This window comes from Gobius niger (genome assembly GCF_951799975.1).
Source record: "Gobius niger genome assembly, chromosome: 12".
Classification (NCBI taxonomy): domain Eukaryota; kingdom Metazoa; phylum Chordata; class Actinopteri; order Gobiiformes; family Gobiidae; genus Gobius; species Gobius niger.
The window spans coordinates 17,042,663-17,061,281 of record NC_136863.1 but is presented as its reverse complement, the minus strand read 5'-3'; the positions used below and the strand labels follow the sequence as shown (position 1 = coordinate 17,061,281).

Sequence of the window (18,619 nt, the reverse complement as noted above, 5' to 3'; positions counted from 1 at the left end):
TGTCAGCAGTGCTCAAGGTGACTCAGGTGTATTTGGTGCACTGCAGTGCACTACACACACACTTGTAATGCTTACTTTTTACTAATAGGTATTTTATGTGCAATTTTAGGTAATAAAGAACACTTTAGACCCATCGTGGAAGTCCTTCACTGTGCCTCTTATTTCTCTGTGCAACGGGGATGTGCACAGAAGCACAAAGGTGAGTGCTCCTTGCCTTGTCACATTGTTAAAGGGTTCTTTAGCGTAAAAAGTAAATTGGCTAAAGTTGCTTGTTCTGTTGTCACTATGGCAGGTGTTGTGTTACGACTATGACAACGACGGAGGACATGACTTTATTGGAGAGTTTCAGACGACTGTAGCCAAAATGAGTGAAGCCCAGAATGGAGTAGAGGTACAGTGTGATTCATATGTTTAGTTCTTTCTTGTGTTCATGTTAAATCATCAACTAAACTTGAATCTTTTACAAAGTGGGTTTTGGGCGCGTTGTCCTATTATTTAATGTTTTGTCTAATTTTCTTTAATCAATTATCATGATTTATTTAATTGATTTATTCATATTTTAAGGGACAGCTTTTTCCAGAGACTTTTTTTTCCCATTAGTCCCTAATGTGGCTTATCTCTACCTGGCATAAATGGTAAATGGTCTCAACTCCTAAATAGTTTAGCTCGAAAGTTTACAGCGGGTACGTCATACGTCATCTGATATGATGATACGATTGGCTATGGCTACGTGCAGATGCATCTGATAGACATTTGTAGTGGCCAATAAACGACTATGGACAATCGTAAACCACACCTCTCCTTTGAGAAAATGAATTGGTGGTCCCCAGACTAAATATAACTTTTGATTTTAGTCTGCCGTTAGCCAGGCTACAACCATACAAGGAAATAGTGTTCAGGCGTTAGTCCTGAGCCGCACGGCCACTGTGGGCCAACCTGACACGCAGGTTTTTGGAGGTCGGAGAAACCGTAGCCTTAGTGATCCTCTGAAACGGTGCACCGCCTCCCAGGTTTGTCCCTGTCCCAGAGTGTGGTGTCCTGCACTGGTCAGCTCCACCTCTTCCTTCCTCCTGCACAGCTCCCTCCACACAGTGTGTTCACCATCTTCTGGAAAGAGCTTAACAGTTCATCTGTTTTATTCTCCAGTGATCGTCCATTAGCCAAAACAATAGAAGGCATGTGTGGCTTAGCTGTGAGTCTTGCCTGGATACCTTTTTGTTTCCTGTTTTGCCACTTGTGAAGCCTCTACTGTGCTGCAGGTGTGGGGTGCTCTTAGTTCCTCAGAAGAAGAGATTTGTTGGTCTCAAATGGGTTTAGCTGATAAGCTATTTGTCTACTTTTAAAAAGCTGCTTTCTTCAGGACCATTATGGAATCTTTGCAGTTAAAAAAAGTCTGCCAAACCCCACAAAAGAACAGCAAAGACGTACAAAAGCATCCACTAAAACAATGTGAAACACAGCAACCACAAATGCAGTTTGCAGAAAAAGGCAAAAAGCTGGTCCAAGGGAGAGGGAGGTTCCATAAGGAAGAGAGATCGTTGTGGATAGTATTAAAAACACAATATTTCTGCTCACTAGTGGCTTGAAAATTCAAATCCCTACATTTGACTGGATCCAGGCCTGAAAGCTGCCACAAATTAACAGAAAATCTCCCCCTACTCGCAATATTCATTTGCAGTCTAAAACCGCCTCATTTCCTGTGAATAAACTGAAACTTGAATAATCATGTTGCAATTTGCATAACAGTTTTTTTGTTTTGTTTTTTCGTAAACAAAGTAACCACAGAGGACTGTTGGGGTCATTCCAATAAACGACTAATTAATGAACATCCTGGAGATTTATGTGTTTTGCTTTGGTGTGTTCAGTTCGGGGACCCCTCATTCAGAAGTAACTTTGTGGTCGTGCGTCTGTGCATGCGGCATTAATTTGTGAAACAGCATTTATGCCAAATCAGCCTCATGCCTCGTTCCCCCACAGTCTCTTCATGTGTGCTAATGATGTGGGGTGAATAACAGGCGAAGAAGCCATAAACGCGGATGAGGGGGATGGAGAGAGTGTGGAGGAGAGGATCAGAACATGGGAGGGGTGTTTTTTACACAGGGGGGGGGGAAACAGTCTTTAGCTGTGCTGCGTAACTTGACAAGGCGTTTAGAGTGGCCTGTCAGAAACAACCGCCTGCTACTGTCAAGGTGTGTCTTATAGCTTTTCCACACGTCTTAATGCATCGTTATGATAGGCGTCCTTGTTGTATCATGTGTTGTCATTTTGCACAAGACTAAGTTACTTTTAAGATACTCAGACAACGTTAATCTTGCTTATTCCATGGTCAGTGAGAAGTCTAGTGGTGTGCATTATTCTCATGTAACCGCACAGTTAGTCCGGCAACAATCACATTTCTATATCACTCCGCTGCAGCTGTTTCCATAGTAACGACAAACAATTGAGCTGGAACTAGTTTCAGGTAAAACAGCGTAAAAAGTGAAATAACTTCCCGATGAACAGGCTCAGTTTGTGGGACCATGGTGTAAGCGGATTAAACAACTCAGAGCCATGTTTCAACAAACAAGTCTCTAGGGGTCTTTAGGGACAAGCCTTTATAAATAAAGGACAAATAAAAAAAAGTAGTGCTGGTTGAGCTAAACAGGCAGAGACACTCGTTTTCTTGCTTTTCTTTGTGCAGCACTTTGGCAACATTTTTGTTTTTTGAATTACCTTCATAAATAAAGCGGGTTGGATTTGAGACACGTTCATATTGTACAGCCCATACTTTTAAATTTAAATAAATCTGACAATAACGATCAGGATTGGGGTAATTTTGATAACTGCATCAAATTCTCAGTGTAATGTTAAACCAGTGGAGGTTTTAACATGTCAATAAACACCATATTAGTGTTCACATTGAAATATGCTGATACTATGGTGACTTTTTAGATAACGAACTATTCTGCTGCTTTGTTAACAATTTCAATATTGTTTAGGGTAATGTATTTCTATGAACGACGCTTCCTGTTTTTGACTTTGCCGATATAACGCTCAGTTTATATTATTCAAACCCAAACTCTGTCACAGTGAAGTTAATGTTGGAGGTTTTGAGTTGTCGTGTACTCTCTTTTCATCCTCACATCTCTCTGCGTGTCACACCATCTCTGAACCTATCATCACTGCCTCGATTTCTTGTTCTTGCATCTTCTCCATCTCTCAACATGTGAATGTGTTGTTGTTTTTTCTTTCCTTCTGCAGGTGGAGTTTGACTGTATCAACCCCAAGAAACAGAAGAAGAAGAAAAATTATAAGAACTCTGGTTTTATCATTGTCAAGTCGTGTAAGGTGAGCATGAGCCTCTGATTATCACGTGCAAAGAGCTGTGTTAACTCTGAATATTTTAGGATATACTTTAAGCAAAGGAGGAAAGTTACTGAAGAAGTCAACTTGTAGCAGCCTTTGTTGCTTCGCAATGAACCCTCTGAAATGATTTTTTAATAATACAGTCTTCAGGCTCTGATTGTAAATGCCCTTTTGCTTCCATTTTGAGGACTTTCTGCTCGAAATCTCAATGAGCTCTGATTGGCTAGCAAGACCTCCCTGCTCCTTTCAGTCCCTGCTTTTCTAGCCGAGCACTTGTAATAGCCAAGTGTGCTCAGATATAGCAAAATGATGACGTCATTCATTGGTGAATCATTAAAAAAACAAATCCCAGTGAGGCTTTAACAAACTGTTTCAAGTAATGAGGCAGTTACAATCGGGCTGTTTCTTTTGTCATTTTAAGTACTACTGCATATTTTCACCAAAGATTCATGCTGGGTTATAAGGCTTAGAGCGCATTCAAAGAATAGGCAAAAAAGGTGACAGTTCCAATTCTTTGAACATAATACTTCCATCAAGCTCAGCCACACATCACAAGGTCCTGTGTCTGAAAGAAAAATGTCAGTGACTCACCACATATTCTGTACTGCAGTATGAAAGGCATTTTAAACGTGGAAAGTTATGCTGTCCTTTAAAAAGAACAAAAAATTAAAAGGTTGCATTGCGTCATGCAATCTGGTCTGGTTACGCTCATGCTTTTACTTATTTCCCTCTTTATATTCTGTTTATAACAGTGAAGTGAATAATAATGCTTATGATCAAGTGTTGCTCAAGTCTCATTTTGAGTCTTTGTCCAGTGTTTGGACCGATTTTCTCCACCAAGAAATCTTTTTTTTTTCTTATAAAAAACGTAACGATTCAATTCGATGTGTTGCCTCCCCATTTAAAACAAAATGCTGAATGCTGAATGTAAATATATTTTATGTATATATGTATATATTGTTTTTAGGTAAAGTGGATCAACAATAGCAGTGATTTTCTGAAAATATGATATGATTTGATTTTCCAACGATTTTTCATTCAAATTGAGTTTTTGCCCAGCCCTTGTTTTATCTATTAGTTTATTTAGTCTGGGCAGTGCATGTTAATGAACATTACATGGGTCTCATGCATGTAAACATGCCACACCGGATTGTAGCCATGGGCTAATTTCCATCCGTTTGGCACTAGGATTACCTGGTATTACTGTCATCTTGCTCACCAAATCTTAGACGTAGTAAACTGAAAGGATATTGGGTCTTTGGTCGTATGATGACAAGCTCTCTTTATTGGCGCTTCTCTTTCTTTCGCCATAACTAATCTTTTCTGCTGTCACACTCACACATAGAAATATCAGCACTACGATACTGACAAGTTGCAACAGATGCAGCTAATGCTCTAATTATATTTGTTGGCTGCCAGTGAGGATTAGACTAATTAAATTAAATCCATGCTAAATATTCATTGTAACTAGAGTGGGAATTGTGCTGTACAAGATAATAGTCGGACTCTGCTGTTGGAGTGGTACCTCTGGTGTAGGGCAGGGTGCCATGGCAAAAACAAAAGATGATTTTGTTCCTTATATTGATCAATATCTATTTATTGTTTTAATATTAAAAACACAAAAGCTTTTCGTGTGACAAGATTGATATTTTAAATAAACCTTAAACAACAAGCTTTACACTGGTGTTCCATAAAGAAAAGTTTCCTTGTTACTCCTCCAAACTCCAAAAAAGATGCTGCTGCTACTGCCAAAAGCCATATTGAGATTGACCATAATGTGAGATTGCTTATTGAATTAAAAACGTTGGATAGGTGTTAGGCGCACACCTGCCTGTCTTAGTCGCCACTGTCTAACTGTGCTCTGTGCCCGCTTTTAGATAACAAGGGACTACACCTTCCTGGATTACATACTGGGAGGCTGCCAACTCATGTTCACGGTGAGTATGACATTAGCATGGCTTTCTTCTCTGCCTCCTCGGCGATGCCATAATGAGATACATGTTGCTGTATCGCGCTGCGTTGCTTTGCTCGCTAAAAACAGACAGGAAACAGCTCTATTTGCATCTGCCAGGGTTGGAGTTGGCTCACCGTCGTTTACATAAAGGACCAGGACTCACATATGGGAATATGGTGGGAAAGACTGTCGGGAAGATTTAGCATTAGAGCGTAAATTCAAGGACGCTGCTTGTTAGTGGGAATTGGGCGAGGTGTTTTAGATATAGTATGCAAATGTTTGTGTGAATGCGTATAAAATAAAATAATTGAATTATGATTGTTGTAACCATCTGTGACCTTTCAAGTGACCTTTAGGTGAAACATGGTTCTACAGGGTCAGCAACTTTGATCAACAATACTTCCAAATGGAGGATTATTTTTTTTGTTTCCAGAGCACATCACCTACATTATCTAGTAATTGTAGTCTCTGCAATTGTATGATTGTGACCAATTTTCATTCAATTCTGGACCGTAATGGTGTCACGGTCCGCAATGGTGTCACACGCTTGGTGATTTTATCCAAAATAAGAATCCACAAAAAAATAAAACTGATGAAGTTATTTTAGGAAAGGGCCATGATCTCACCATTACACAGAAAAATATCTATGGCAGCCTCGTTCTCAATTGAGTTTTATGGACGTCATTTGGAGGAACAGAATGTGTAGTTCTTAATTGCCATGGTAACAGCGCTCATTTTGCACAACAGTGAAACATAGTTATAGGCCTTTAGAAAAGTGTGATAACATCTGAATCTCAGCAGTAGGAAAAACCAAATAGGAATAGGAAAAACAAATCCAACATAAAAAAAAAGCTGTGTAAGTTTTCCATCGTAGACAAAACTGCTCAAGCTGTCATCTGTACTGAGTTTGTAGTTTATTGAGACAACAACCCATATTCTCAGAACTCAGAACTTTTGCAGGCAACTTAAAAAAAAAAGGTGATTATTTAAGAGCATGTACAGTTAATAAAAGAGAAAGATAAACATGAGCGGGTGAAAATGTTTGTTCCAATGTGTTGTCTTGTGTTGGAGGAACTCAGAGTCCCTGGTGTTGTCGCACTTTCGGAGCTAAGTGAAAGTGTGAGAGATGCTTAATAATAGCTTCACAAACAATAGGCTGGCTTCACTTACCCACAGCGTCTCCGGAGAGGACAGCCCGGTCGGTCACTGTAACAGGCAATGTGTGTACAGTACTGTCTGGGCTCATACAGGCTTCCCACCAACAGCAGACGTTTTGTAATGGAGTTTCGGCGTGCCTCATTGTGTAACACATCTATCTCGAACTGTCCAATACGACTCCTGTGCCTCGCGTGGTTGTCGAGCCTCGGCCCCATTACAGGCAAACGAGATGGTTGGATGATACTTTTCTGAAAGTGTGTGTCATTGTCGGAACATATTGGATCGCAAAATGAGACTCTCTCCAACTTTCCTTTTTCCTCTATGGCTAGTTTTTAGTTTGTAGACTCAGGAGGGTAAAGGGCTGGTATATCTGTAGTAGTATGGATTTCAAACTTCAAACTCCACACTTATATTATACATTGCTTGACACACATTTGGTTGTAGCACCTTCCGTTTTGACTACAGCACGGATTTGCTGTGGCATTGTTTCAGTAAGCTTCTGCAATGTCAAAAGCCACTGAATGTTTGCTTGCGTATCAGTATGACGCTCTGAGAGGGTATTTATCCCTTGTCTGTGGAAGCATAGACAGACTTGAATGGTAGGACTAGCCCAATGTCTCGATTTCATGTCTCCGGGTCCCGCACCGATGGTAAATAAACATCTCCTGTATAAGACATCCAGACTTCTGCCTGTTTTTCATCCATCCTCTCGAACACCATTGTTAATTTCTCTAACGGGGCGAACCTCTTACTTCCCTGCTTCTTGATTGGAGCTTTTTGTGCTTTTTTGTTGTGTTTTCGGCATGATTTTTTTTGTGTGTGTTTTTGTTGCTTTTCCAGCCCATTTTTGTCGCTCTTTTTGTTGCGTTTTCATCCTTGTTGTTCATCCAAAATGTGTTCAGTTCAGGCAAGGGTTAAGAGGTTGATCGCCAAAGAAAACTGCCATGGAGAAAAAGGGCAGCCCTGTCGACACCCTCCCTCTGTTTCAATTGGCTTGACAGTTATAAAGAATTGAGAGGCATTTCATGAAGTTCTCATCCAACTCATTATCCCACCAAATGCTGTTGGTAATTAGAAAAACTTGAAAACCAGAAAACCTTGCAGGTGTTCATCTGATCTCATTCTTTGGGGAAATAGTGTTGGTGAACCTAGACCAGACCAACCGCAGCAACCTCAGATTACAAATTAAATCCATGTGGTGACTTTTTTTGTTTTGTTCTGGCAGTACACTGTATGTTCTTGCAGCAGGCCTCGGTCTTACAAAGCTCACTTGTAAAGTATTATGCGGATGTATGTTTGGCTCTTGTAAAGGGTAATGCTGTCATTATGTGTAGCACTTGTCTGCCTGGGGGCCTGGCTAGAGACAGAGGTGCTCTCACTTCCGTGGAGCTGTCAGGAGGAGACCATGCTGTCGAGAGTGCTCCTGCGGCCAGACAAAAACAACAGGGAAATTCAGGGCAAAACACTCAAAACAGACATGGGGAAATTGAGCGTACAACATGAGCGTAATGAAGTTGCAGTGAGAATGCGGAGAGTATTCTTGTTTCAGTGATTGTGCTCTAATAAGATTAGGCTAACAATGTAAGCAGCCCAATTCAAGTTGAATGAGCATTTCCGCAGGCGTCTAAACCTTGTAAGCAGGCACACACACACAAAGAAAGCTCAACTTTGTCGGGGTTTTTTTTTTTTTTTTTTCAGTTATAGCAATGTTGCAGCCATACGATCTCTGTAGCCAGGATGGGAGACCATGTGGGAAAATTCAGCCGTTTGAATCCAGCCCCGACCATTACCCACTGTCATTATGTCCATGGGCAACCTTATCTCGCCTCCTCGCCTGTTGGGGAATGTGGGGTGTGAGTGATTAATTATGGCGCATATTATATACATATAAGATGCTGCAAGGGTATGGTGTTATGTAAAGAGCAAGAATCAGTGTTCTACAAAGAGGATATGAAAATGTCAGCATTGGTTTGTCTGCCAATTTATTCTTTTTTTTTTTAGTCAAAGTTTTGGTGTGAATACAGAAAAAGCAAAAACAAGAGACAAAAGCTAGATAAAAAAGTGTGTCTCTATACAGACAATATTCTGTACCAGATTGTGGAGTTACTTTAGTCTATATGTCATCATTATTATTTTAGCAATCGTAGAACATGTCATGATATCAAGTAAATAGATTTAAAATTGAAATATCTCAGCCATATCTATCAACATAATGTTCAAGGGGGATAGTGGTGAACGAGTGAGGTCAATCCAAAGCACCATTGAGGACAACACTCAAGCTATTCACTACTCGGGAGTCAAGATGTTAAAGTGAGCTTCACTCTGATCACAATTCAAAATGAAAATCCATTCACTTGTCAGAAATCCTAGGTGAGAGATTAAACATGCACTGCATCATTTCTTGCGTGCGTGTGTGTGTGTGTTTGTGTGTGTGTGTGTGCGTGTGTGTGCGTGTGTGTGTGTGTGTGTTTCAAAGCTTTCCTTTTTGGTAATAGGCCTCGTTTTCGTGCAGTGGTTTTTCCTCAGCTCACTGATGAGATGGGCAAATTTAAGGCGGAATGGAAACTCTTAAATCCTCGCTGCGCCCTTCCTAATCTTGTGCTTTTTTGCTCTTGCTCATGTACACACTTATACCTTCTGCAAGTCTGTCTTAACACAGATGCCTCCTGCCTCACTCTCATTTACATATATATACATGCTCAGCACATATAATACCCTCCTCATTCTCACACAAATCCTTTCTTTATGCTTTCTTTTTTTTTATCATTCTTTTGCATACCAGACAAGAGGTGTCCAAATAGGAAAAAGTCACATTTGCCGTCTCTGTTTTCATCTCAAAGGTATCAATCATGAGTGACATCCTGCTGCCACGGTTAAGTTAGATAGTCGAAGCTATATACAAAAAATGCCACACACAGATAAAAAAAAAAAAAAAGTGTGGTGAAAAAATGAGTGCGGTGTTCAATCAGACTTATGGCTCTAATCCTAATCTCCACCAAGAGAAAGTCTCTCCTTAGGGCTGTGTGAGCTGGAGGAAGGAAGCTGTGCTGCACTCCTAGACACAAAGCGACAAAAGCTGCAAGTGTTTGTGGAAGGCTCCATTCAGACGACTTATGCGTATCCCAGGCCTGATATTATTTAAGGCTATGTAAAGCATATGTGCGAGTATGGGGGACAGCCTAGTGTGATCTCCCACGTAGGTATGGTGCAGACGCATATAGCGGGTGACATCCCCAACCCCCTTCAACAACAAGCCTTCTCAACAAGACATAGGGATGAGCCCAGCAGGAGACATGCCAGGATATTTACTATAGCACCAAGTACAATGAAATACCGTTCTATATATAGATTCTCAGAAATATAACCATTCCCACAGCCACGCTTAAACACGCTTTTCACATAGATATTGGCTTCTACGATTTATTTAAGGTGCATTTTTCTGCCTTACTGCAAGATTACTGTAGAATTGCAGCTGTTCTTTTATCTTTGTATCTCATCACTGCCTATACATGCTGGGGTTTGACTTAAGCTTCTGAGCTACTGACCTAAGATAGTTTAGTGTCTACGGTGCACAATAAAACATGCTATAAATGTTCATTGCAACCTTATTAATGCACAAATTATGATTTTCAAGATACTTACTTTTAGTTTATTCTTTCCAGCTGAGATTGAAGTTGAAGGTCAGACTATTTATGGCCAAATTAAGGTCAAGGTTTGTTCACTCTAGCCACTGTGAGACCATGCTATGCCTGATTAGGTGCTTATCTTAAAAGGCTCATTCTCAAACCTAAGCACATTGGTACCTTTAGTGTTTTTTAGACACTGTGAGTGCCGTTTCCTCAAATGTGTTTCTCGGCTAACTAAGTAGCTCCCACACACCCGACACAGCAGCACCCCGATTCTGTCACCCCGCATACATCTGTCCATCACTCGTGCACCTCCTGCTGCTTTTTATACCCACCACTATGCTTGTTTTTTCTTTTCTTTCTTTTCTTTTTTTTTTAATCAAACATACCTTTAGTGATCCCATTTTGGATTTCTCTTTTCTTGGTCACTGAACTGGAGCAGAACATCGTTGCTTAATGCTGTCTGGATGCTCACAAAAGGGAGGTGTCTGGCTATGCCTGAGCTGATGGGGGTAGGCGGAGTGTAGGGGTCGGGATCCTGTCAACACGGCTACCTCGATTGATAGCCGGAGGAAAGACTTGTCACTCCTAATCTCACATTATATTGGCCGTGTGTGTTTTTGGTGTGAAGGTGTTGGAGGCATCAGATTATTACTATTATTATTACACACTGTATGCTTTCTCAGTGTTGCCCTGTAGCCATCTGTGTTAAAAATATACCTCATGTGCTTTCAGGCTACTTCTGTCATTGGTGAGAGGACAGTACAGTATCTCCTCATGCCACGATGACAAAAGCTGTGCACTTATGGCAATACCACCATGTTTTATTTCATTTTAAATTATGCTTTACCATGTTGTCAAAACACTGACCTCGACCACATCATCACATTCGCATCGATGACCAGACCAAAACCAGCGCTTTCCCGTTTTTGTATCTGAAAACCCTTGTTCTGTTTTTCAGGTTGGCATAGACTTCACAGCTTCCAACGGAAACCCTCGTGAGCCATCATCCCTCCATTATATTAATCCACTCGGCAGCAACGAGTATCTAGCAGCGATTCTGGCAGTGGGACAGATTATACAAGACTATGACACGTATGTATTGCATATTTACACCGTTCAAGATGTTTTGTAAATCTTCACATTCACACAGTGACCTTTTTTATTTCTAATGTCAAAAATAGTGAGACAGTCAGTCCAGTCCAGTAAGCTATATGTCTGTGTACAATTACAGTATACTGTTAGGAATATTACTAATCCCTTCTACTGCCTGACCAGGTGTCCCAACAAATAATTAGTTTTATGGTTCAGTTGACAAAGAAATGTTTTCTTTTACACAAGAAATCCTTTTTTTGGACCTCCATTACACTGTTTGTACTAGAGCTGGGCGATATGAAGATTTGAAGTCTTCTCCCTACCCACTTGTCCTATTTTTCAGCCTTCATCTTGCTCTGAGTGAGTGAGAGGCGAATTTAGCCATTCACAGTGAAGGTTGAACTTTCTAAAGAAGCAAATAATTTGCAAATAAGTTGATATGAAGCTTCTACTAGGTATGCAAGAATACTGATAATATTAAAGCCACACCGCGTAACATTTCACCCAATAAATATAATGAAATACAAGCATTTATTTTGTTGCAGACATTTTGATAAATGCAGAATGAATTACAAATGTGTGTTTGCTGTGAGCAGGGACGTCTCCATGGAGACGTTGACTTAAGGCAGTCAGATGTGTGATTTAGGTCCTCATCCAAATTCATTCTTTGATCACCCACTGCAACATTAGGATTCTCAGTGTCTAGCTGGTCATTAGGAGCATGTTTTGTAATGCTGGAAACAGTATCAACACTACGCAGTGTGCCTTTAAAATCACAACTATGTCTCCCAGTTCTAGTTAGGACGGCACTTTGACAAAATTATAGCATACATTTGGTTGGACATCCGATAATACTTGACTTTTCTTTATACTGAGAGGCCATTTAACCACATTCCTCTAGTTTTCTGCCCACTCTCTTCTCGTCTTCCTATAAATATGTTTTGATACTCAGTGGAAAAGGTAACAGGATTTCCAGTGCCTTCTAAATCCTGCTGAATTAATTTTGGGGGAAAAAAGCCAGCTTTAACTAACATCCCAATCTGTTGTCATGGTTTCCTACTCAGTGACAAAATGTTTCCTGCGCTGGGATTCGGCGCCCAACTCCCACCCGACTGGAAGGTACGTGCGTGCCTCTGTTGTTGTTGTTGTTGTTGTTGTTGATGCTGCTAGGTGCATGCATGTGCGAGACGGTCTCGACTGTGATAGGCTGTTGTTGTGCGGGAGGTTGTCAGGTGCAAATGCTAGAAGTGAGCTCTCTAACACTATCTGTACACACTTGTACACACAGACGCCAAAGTATTAAACATGCATATTCACGTGATTACGCAACTGTCAACCCATCTGTGTTGCTATGGCAGTGTACGGATGAAAAGGACAAAGGAGCGCGGCACACAGAGGGTGGGAGGCTGCGAGTGGGAGAGATGGACAGTGTTTTCTTAATACTCACAATGTTGAATGATGATGCTCATGAGAATTGTGTCGTTTCTTGTTTGTTGTTTTGTAGGTTTCACACGAGTTTGCTATCAACTTCAACCCCACCAACCCCTTCTGCTCAGGTGAGTGTGAGGTCTCGCCAAAGCAATCACACTCTGTCGGTGGAAAGCAGTAATGAAGTAAATGAAGCAGAGTTTTTGAGAATGTGTCCTTTGCATGAGTGACTTATTACTTTTACTCTACTACATTTAAAAGATGTAAATACAATACTTCACTTCAACTACATTTCTAAAAAGGTCTCAAGTATAAAAGAATGAAACTTTAGAAAAAATAGTTTACATAATTAACTTTTGGGAGTTTTTCGTTGTGCAGACAATTTCTGATCATTTTAATATTTTTTCTTGCCCAACTGTTTTAATTGAATTATATAGATTTATGAACAATGCATCAATCTAACTCCATATTCTCATTGAAGTACTGCGCTTGCTTTCTCCTTTTTAGTTGTTTTTTCTTGTGTAACAAACCTTCTTTACTACTGTGTTGGTTGTAATGCAGCACTAACACTTGCGGAGGCAGCAAATGCATTTCTTGACAGCACATTGGAATGAAAAGAATGTTTTTTTTGTTTTTTTTTATCTTGTTAGGAGGCAAGAGGTACTTTTAAATACACACATGTCTTCACTTCTCCCTGAGCTGAAGACCAGTTTTCCTGTACAGCACATCTTTATTAAACATCTGCCTACACAAGTGCCCTCTCTCCGAGGTTACTCCACGAGCTATCTTCAAAATGCCCAAAGAACATTGCAGCGTTCCCGATACAAAAGGCCAACACAGCCTCCAGTGCTCTTCAAAGTTGCAGGCCAAACAATAACTACTGATATGAAGGAACGAGGAGCTGAGCTCAGAAAGTAATTTGCAGTTAGTTTTTGCGCACAGTGTGACTTTTAGAGGGGAAAATCTTATGTAACCACAGATATGTGATTTGAATCCTTTCATTGTAAATTGTTCTGTGTGTAGGTGTGGAAGGGATCGCACAGGCGTACTCTGCCTGCCTGCCTCACATCCGTTTCTATGGACCCACCAACTTCGCTCCAATTATAAACCATGTAGCACGCTTTGCTGCCCAGGCCCTTCAGCAAGAGAAAGCAGCGGTAGGTGACACACATGCTTTATGTAATTTTACATGCTGTAGTAGTGAAGGCAACACTGCATTTCAATGAGGGTTCTATTCAGACTATTCAGCTCCCTCTGTTAGGATCTCCAGCTCCCAGATGGAATATTTGATTTTTACCAAGGGTCAGACCAGGTGCGGTCCCTGGTATAAAGAGAAAACATTGAAATTATGGCTGTACATTTAATTACAATTAAGTATAAATTGCAATATTTACTTCAGCCATGTTGCTTTTTAATCATCAGGATAGAGTCAATTCTGTGGCATTAACAGCAGCAGGTTTTGAGGAGTAAAGTTGGACCGTCAGCTGAGGTTTATAAAGGGTCTTGTCTATATGTTCAAAAACCATATCAATAAGTTTTGGGGTTTTTTGCCCTTTTGTCCAGTGAAAATAGAAATATGGGTTGTTTGAATTACTGTACTGAACAATGTGTGTTTGGTGCTTATATCAGGGATCCAACCAGTAGCTCTCCAATCTTTCCAAGTAGCTCCCCGTAGCATTTTTACATTTCTCCACACGTTTGATGAGTCCTGTTTTAGATGCATTTTTATTTTGTCCTGAACATGTTGGACATTTCAGTGAACACAGTAAAACATAAAATCTATTCAGGATAAACTCCACCCAAGATGGATATTTACACAACAGTCTTTGAAGCATATTATGTCGCTCTCTGCCTTTTTCGTTATAGTATCTATTCGGGTAAAAAGAAAGTTGTAACTGCAGCTGAGAAAAGGCAAATGTACTAAATGCGTTGGTTGCATTTGATTGTGAGTGTACCAAAGTAATATAATGCCCCTCCAAACACATTTTTATAGCATCACTAAAATGTCATGTGCCTGTGTGGATCGCTCTGCCTCAGTTTTGCTTTTTATACCCAAACATTTATTTGCCATTTGTACCACAGCATGGATTCTTCTCACCTTGCCTCTGCTGGAGTCACAAATGAGAGATTCGGGCCAGTGTTTGGCTGCTCACAAACTGTTTGCAGCCTTATGTGTAATCACTGCTAATTCTCTGTGGCAACTTCTCCAAATGTGTCACTTTGGTACAGAAATAAGTACAAACTATCAGCTGCAAGCTGAGAAATCTTTTACTGTTGCCTGGCTAAACACGCAGGAATGCATGGAATGAAATTGAAAATTGCAGACGACTAAAAGAGAGATTGTTATAAATATTGACATTAATTTAATATATCACATGCTGGTTATTTGTACAATCCAAATTGGACAATTCCACCAGCTAATACAGACACTCAACTTTGACCAGCCGCTTCCTGGTCCACTCCCTGGGTGCCTGTGACATGTCTCCTGCCCCTGTGTTCAGAAGCTGCAGTAGCTGGGTATCATTATGCACCCACGGGGCTTTTTGTCCCTAATTGTATCCTGTCACAAGCTGCGAACAAAATACATGACTAAATTTTAAAAAGGATTCACTTTTGTGTCTTTGTCTCTAGAAGAAAATGATTGCACATTCTCATTTTTCTTATAACAGAGTGATCAGACGGGAAGGAAGTTTGACAATGACATGTGACAGCCTCAGTGCCAGTTCACAGACCCCTTATGGCTGTAGTAGTTACACATGGTGTGTATGTGGTGGGAGTAGCTGGATAGACCATGGTCGCTGTCGCTCGGGTCTGGTGTTGCCGTTCTGCCGATAATGAGAGAACCTGTGAGTCTCACTCACTGCACTGGTCTGTCTCTGGGATAATGATTCTCTAACGAGCATTGCTGTTAACACATAAAAGGGACAGGCTTCAGAGCCCTCCCTGTGTGTCTGTGTGTACAGTGGAAGGCAGCTTTTGTACAAAGTGGTCACCATTGTTGGTCTGTGCCTATCACACAAAATTCTTTAGTAAAATTCATGATTTTTTTGGGTGGTTTTGGGGCATAGTTTTGTCCTTTTTAAAGTCCTTTATTGTTGTATTGATGTAAATTGTACTTGTCCTGTATGTATAATCGTTTTTGCATGGGTGTAAGTTCCAGTTTGAGTTCCATCAATGCCTGCCTGATTCATTAGATTGTCCATAGAGTTGTCTCAGCTAATTCTACTGCTACAGAAGTTGATGATAAATGATATTAACAAAAGATTAGTGTACTTTATGTTTGTTGTGGCTCTGAGACTAATTCAGAAACCAGAGGTAAAGCCTTTGCCATGCTTTCTTGTGAATACAGTACACATTAAAAGAATTGTTGTTCCTAAATACTTGTTTACATTCAGCTGGAGATAACAGTGTGGAAGTGAAAGCTGTAGTAGTTAAAAATTGTATTTATTTGTGATTTATGCAATTAAATTCTTTTAGGGTTTTTGTTTTTGTTTTATTACAAGTATATCTGATGCTGAAACCAAACATTTCCTTGTTGTCCCTGTGCAGCAGTACTTCAATCTCCTCATCATCACAGACGGGGTCATCAGCGACATGGACGAGACGCGGGATGCCATTGTTCAGGCGTCCAAACTGCCTATGTCCATCATCATCATCGGAGTGGGCAACGCCGACTTCGCTGCCATGGAGTTTTTGGACGGGGACGGCAGTGTCCTGAGGTCCAGCACTGGAGAGGAGGCGGTCCGGGACATAGTGCAGTTCGTCCCTTTTCGAGATTTCCGTAATGTGAGTGCTGTTTCATTGGTACTTCCTAACCAAAAGAAAAGCTAAAATTGCTCAAACATGCATGAGTGACACAAACCCAGTATATTTTTCAGGACGAAATAGCACAATAACTCAAAAAAGTCAGTTTAACAAAAAAGTATATCAAAAATAAATGGTTGGTAATTAATATGTTCATGACAGCAGTAGGCTATTGCAATACACTGCTTTTGTACATCAGGTGTATTTGTTCACATGGAGAGGTGTTTTAGGTGATTTGCCACTCGGGTTAATGACACTGTCCTTGTTACAATCATTTAGTGCGGTCTGTGTGGGCAGGCAGTGGGCGCGCTGACTTCCTGTGAAGTGGGAGGAACAGACAGGCTTTGCTGGCTTTAGTCCAGTTTGTTGGTGGGAGAGTGAGAGACACCAGCACACACACACAAGAGCGTGGCTGACAGCACGGAGCTGCTTAATGAGAGCCACCTAAAACCAGGCTGCCAACTTTTACAAGAAACACACGCGTTTAGCAAATCATTCTTGCGTGTCTGTTGTACATCTTTTCGGGATCAGCTACCGAGCACTGTCCATTCAAATGCTATCGGCTGCAAGACAAAACCATTCTTCGGCTGGTGCTGTCTTTTGTTGATACTGGTCAGTAATGGCACAATAGCACTGTTTCGCTTCAGGTGAACAGTCCCTGAAACAGGTTTTATGAAACTATTACACTCAGTATTTTTTTTTATTTTTTTACTTCTGGTCTTTGCAAAGATGAGTTGCTGCACACGCGTCAAGATAAATGAAATGAAAAATGAATGAAGCCTTTGCATGCAGAAATTGACTGGCTGGTTCCTTTTTGCTGTTTTGCCACCTGGGACTGTCCCCCTACGTTAATGTGCTCTTTCTCTCTTCCATTCAGGCTCCAAAGGAGACCTTGGCCAAGTCGGTGTTGGCCGAGCTGCCTCAGCAAGTCACCCAGTATTTTAAGCAGCGAAATGTCCCACCCAACAATTCTCCCCCAGAGTGAGGCATCACAGAGAACTGTCCCATGTACAATATCTCCAAAATACATTGTTGTTGTTGACTATAAGAGTACTGAATGAGTGTAAGTTGTGGACTGAGCACTGAAGCAAACCCTGCCTTGTTTGGTTAATATCCAGTTTTTGTGTCCGCACACAGCTGTGATGATGGTTTGTCCAGGGCCTGGCGGCACTGCCAAATGTCTTAAGCAGAGAGTAAACAGTAAACTGGCCTCCTTAAGAAACTGATCAGACCTTAGTTTGCCTCATGCATGTGTGTCTGTAAGTAAATAATGTGAAACCCTTTAGTGTCAGTTACTCCTACGCTGAAATAAATCAGTGGTAGATGCCCTTGTGAGTCTTCAGGTCCTGACAGGACATACATATGCTTTAGTTTGAGAGAAAAGCCGTTGATTCATGAAGAGGGAATTGTCTGAAGAAGAAACTCAATTTGATGAAAATCAAGTTTCTGTCAAGAGGAAGCTGTAGCAGTACGAGGCTCCTTAAAGCAGTTTAACAAGGAACCATGTTGCCAGCTTTTGCAATATTCTTGTCTATCCGCTGACTTCAGTTTCTCCTGCATGTTGCCAGTAATGTACCAATTGTTTACAAACCAATGATAACTATGAAAGCATGAAATCTTTAATTATTCTATTAAGTATTTGTCTATATTTATATTTTGTACATACCTTAATGCAATTCTGCTGAAAGAGAAGTGTTAAATGTCAGAGTGTTACTGTCAGCAGAGGTCCTATTATGCATATTTATTGAATGTACATTTATATGATGCTGTTATAGTCTCTTTTTAATGTACTTTTTATGCAGTGCTAAATGATGTGCTCTACTGCTACTGTGTGTCTTATTGTGCATCCATGTACAAACTGTGGCCAATTTTATAAAGTTGTGTCTTTGTCCACACTCAGGTTAAATAAATTGAATTAAGTTTAAATGCTGTCTGTGCTATGCACACATACACACAGAAACAATTAAGTTTACGTACGTCATACCCATTAGGAAAAACATTTAAAAAACAAACAATACCATAACATTCATAATGGAAAATGTGGGAGGCAACAAAAACCTTTCACAGTAGCTTACATTATTTTCTCTGAATGGCCTACAGAGATAACCAGTCTTCTCCTGTGCAATGCAGTCATTTCACTCCAGGCTTACAAAAGTGCCCAGTTCTCATTGTGTTTTCCTGTTGTCAATAAACTCTTCATTTTTCTCCA

The 18,619-nt window shown here is 40.5% G+C and overlaps 1 protein-coding gene across 1 annotated transcript in view; it reads left to right on the top strand.

The window, feature by feature from the left end:
* cpne2 (copine II) overlaps nt 1-18,619 on the top strand; it is a 30,963-nt gene extending 12,344 nt beyond the window's left edge. Inside the window, exons 7-16 of the mRNA XM_079567233.1 lie at nt 110-199; nt 293-391; nt 3,241-3,327; nt 5,223-5,282; nt 11,045-11,178; nt 12,243-12,297; nt 12,683-12,734; nt 13,630-13,763; nt 16,156-16,392; nt 17,288-18,619. Coding sequence (XP_079423359.1) covers nt 110-199; nt 293-391; nt 3,241-3,327; nt 5,223-5,282; nt 11,045-11,178; nt 12,243-12,297; nt 12,683-12,734; nt 13,630-13,763; nt 16,156-16,392; nt 17,288-17,395 — 1,056 coding nt within the window. The 3' untranslated portion in view covers nt 17,396-18,619. The remainder of the gene's footprint in view (nt 1-109; nt 200-292; nt 392-3,240; nt 3,328-5,222; nt 5,283-11,044; nt 11,179-12,242; nt 12,298-12,682; nt 12,735-13,629; nt 13,764-16,155; nt 16,393-17,287) is intronic.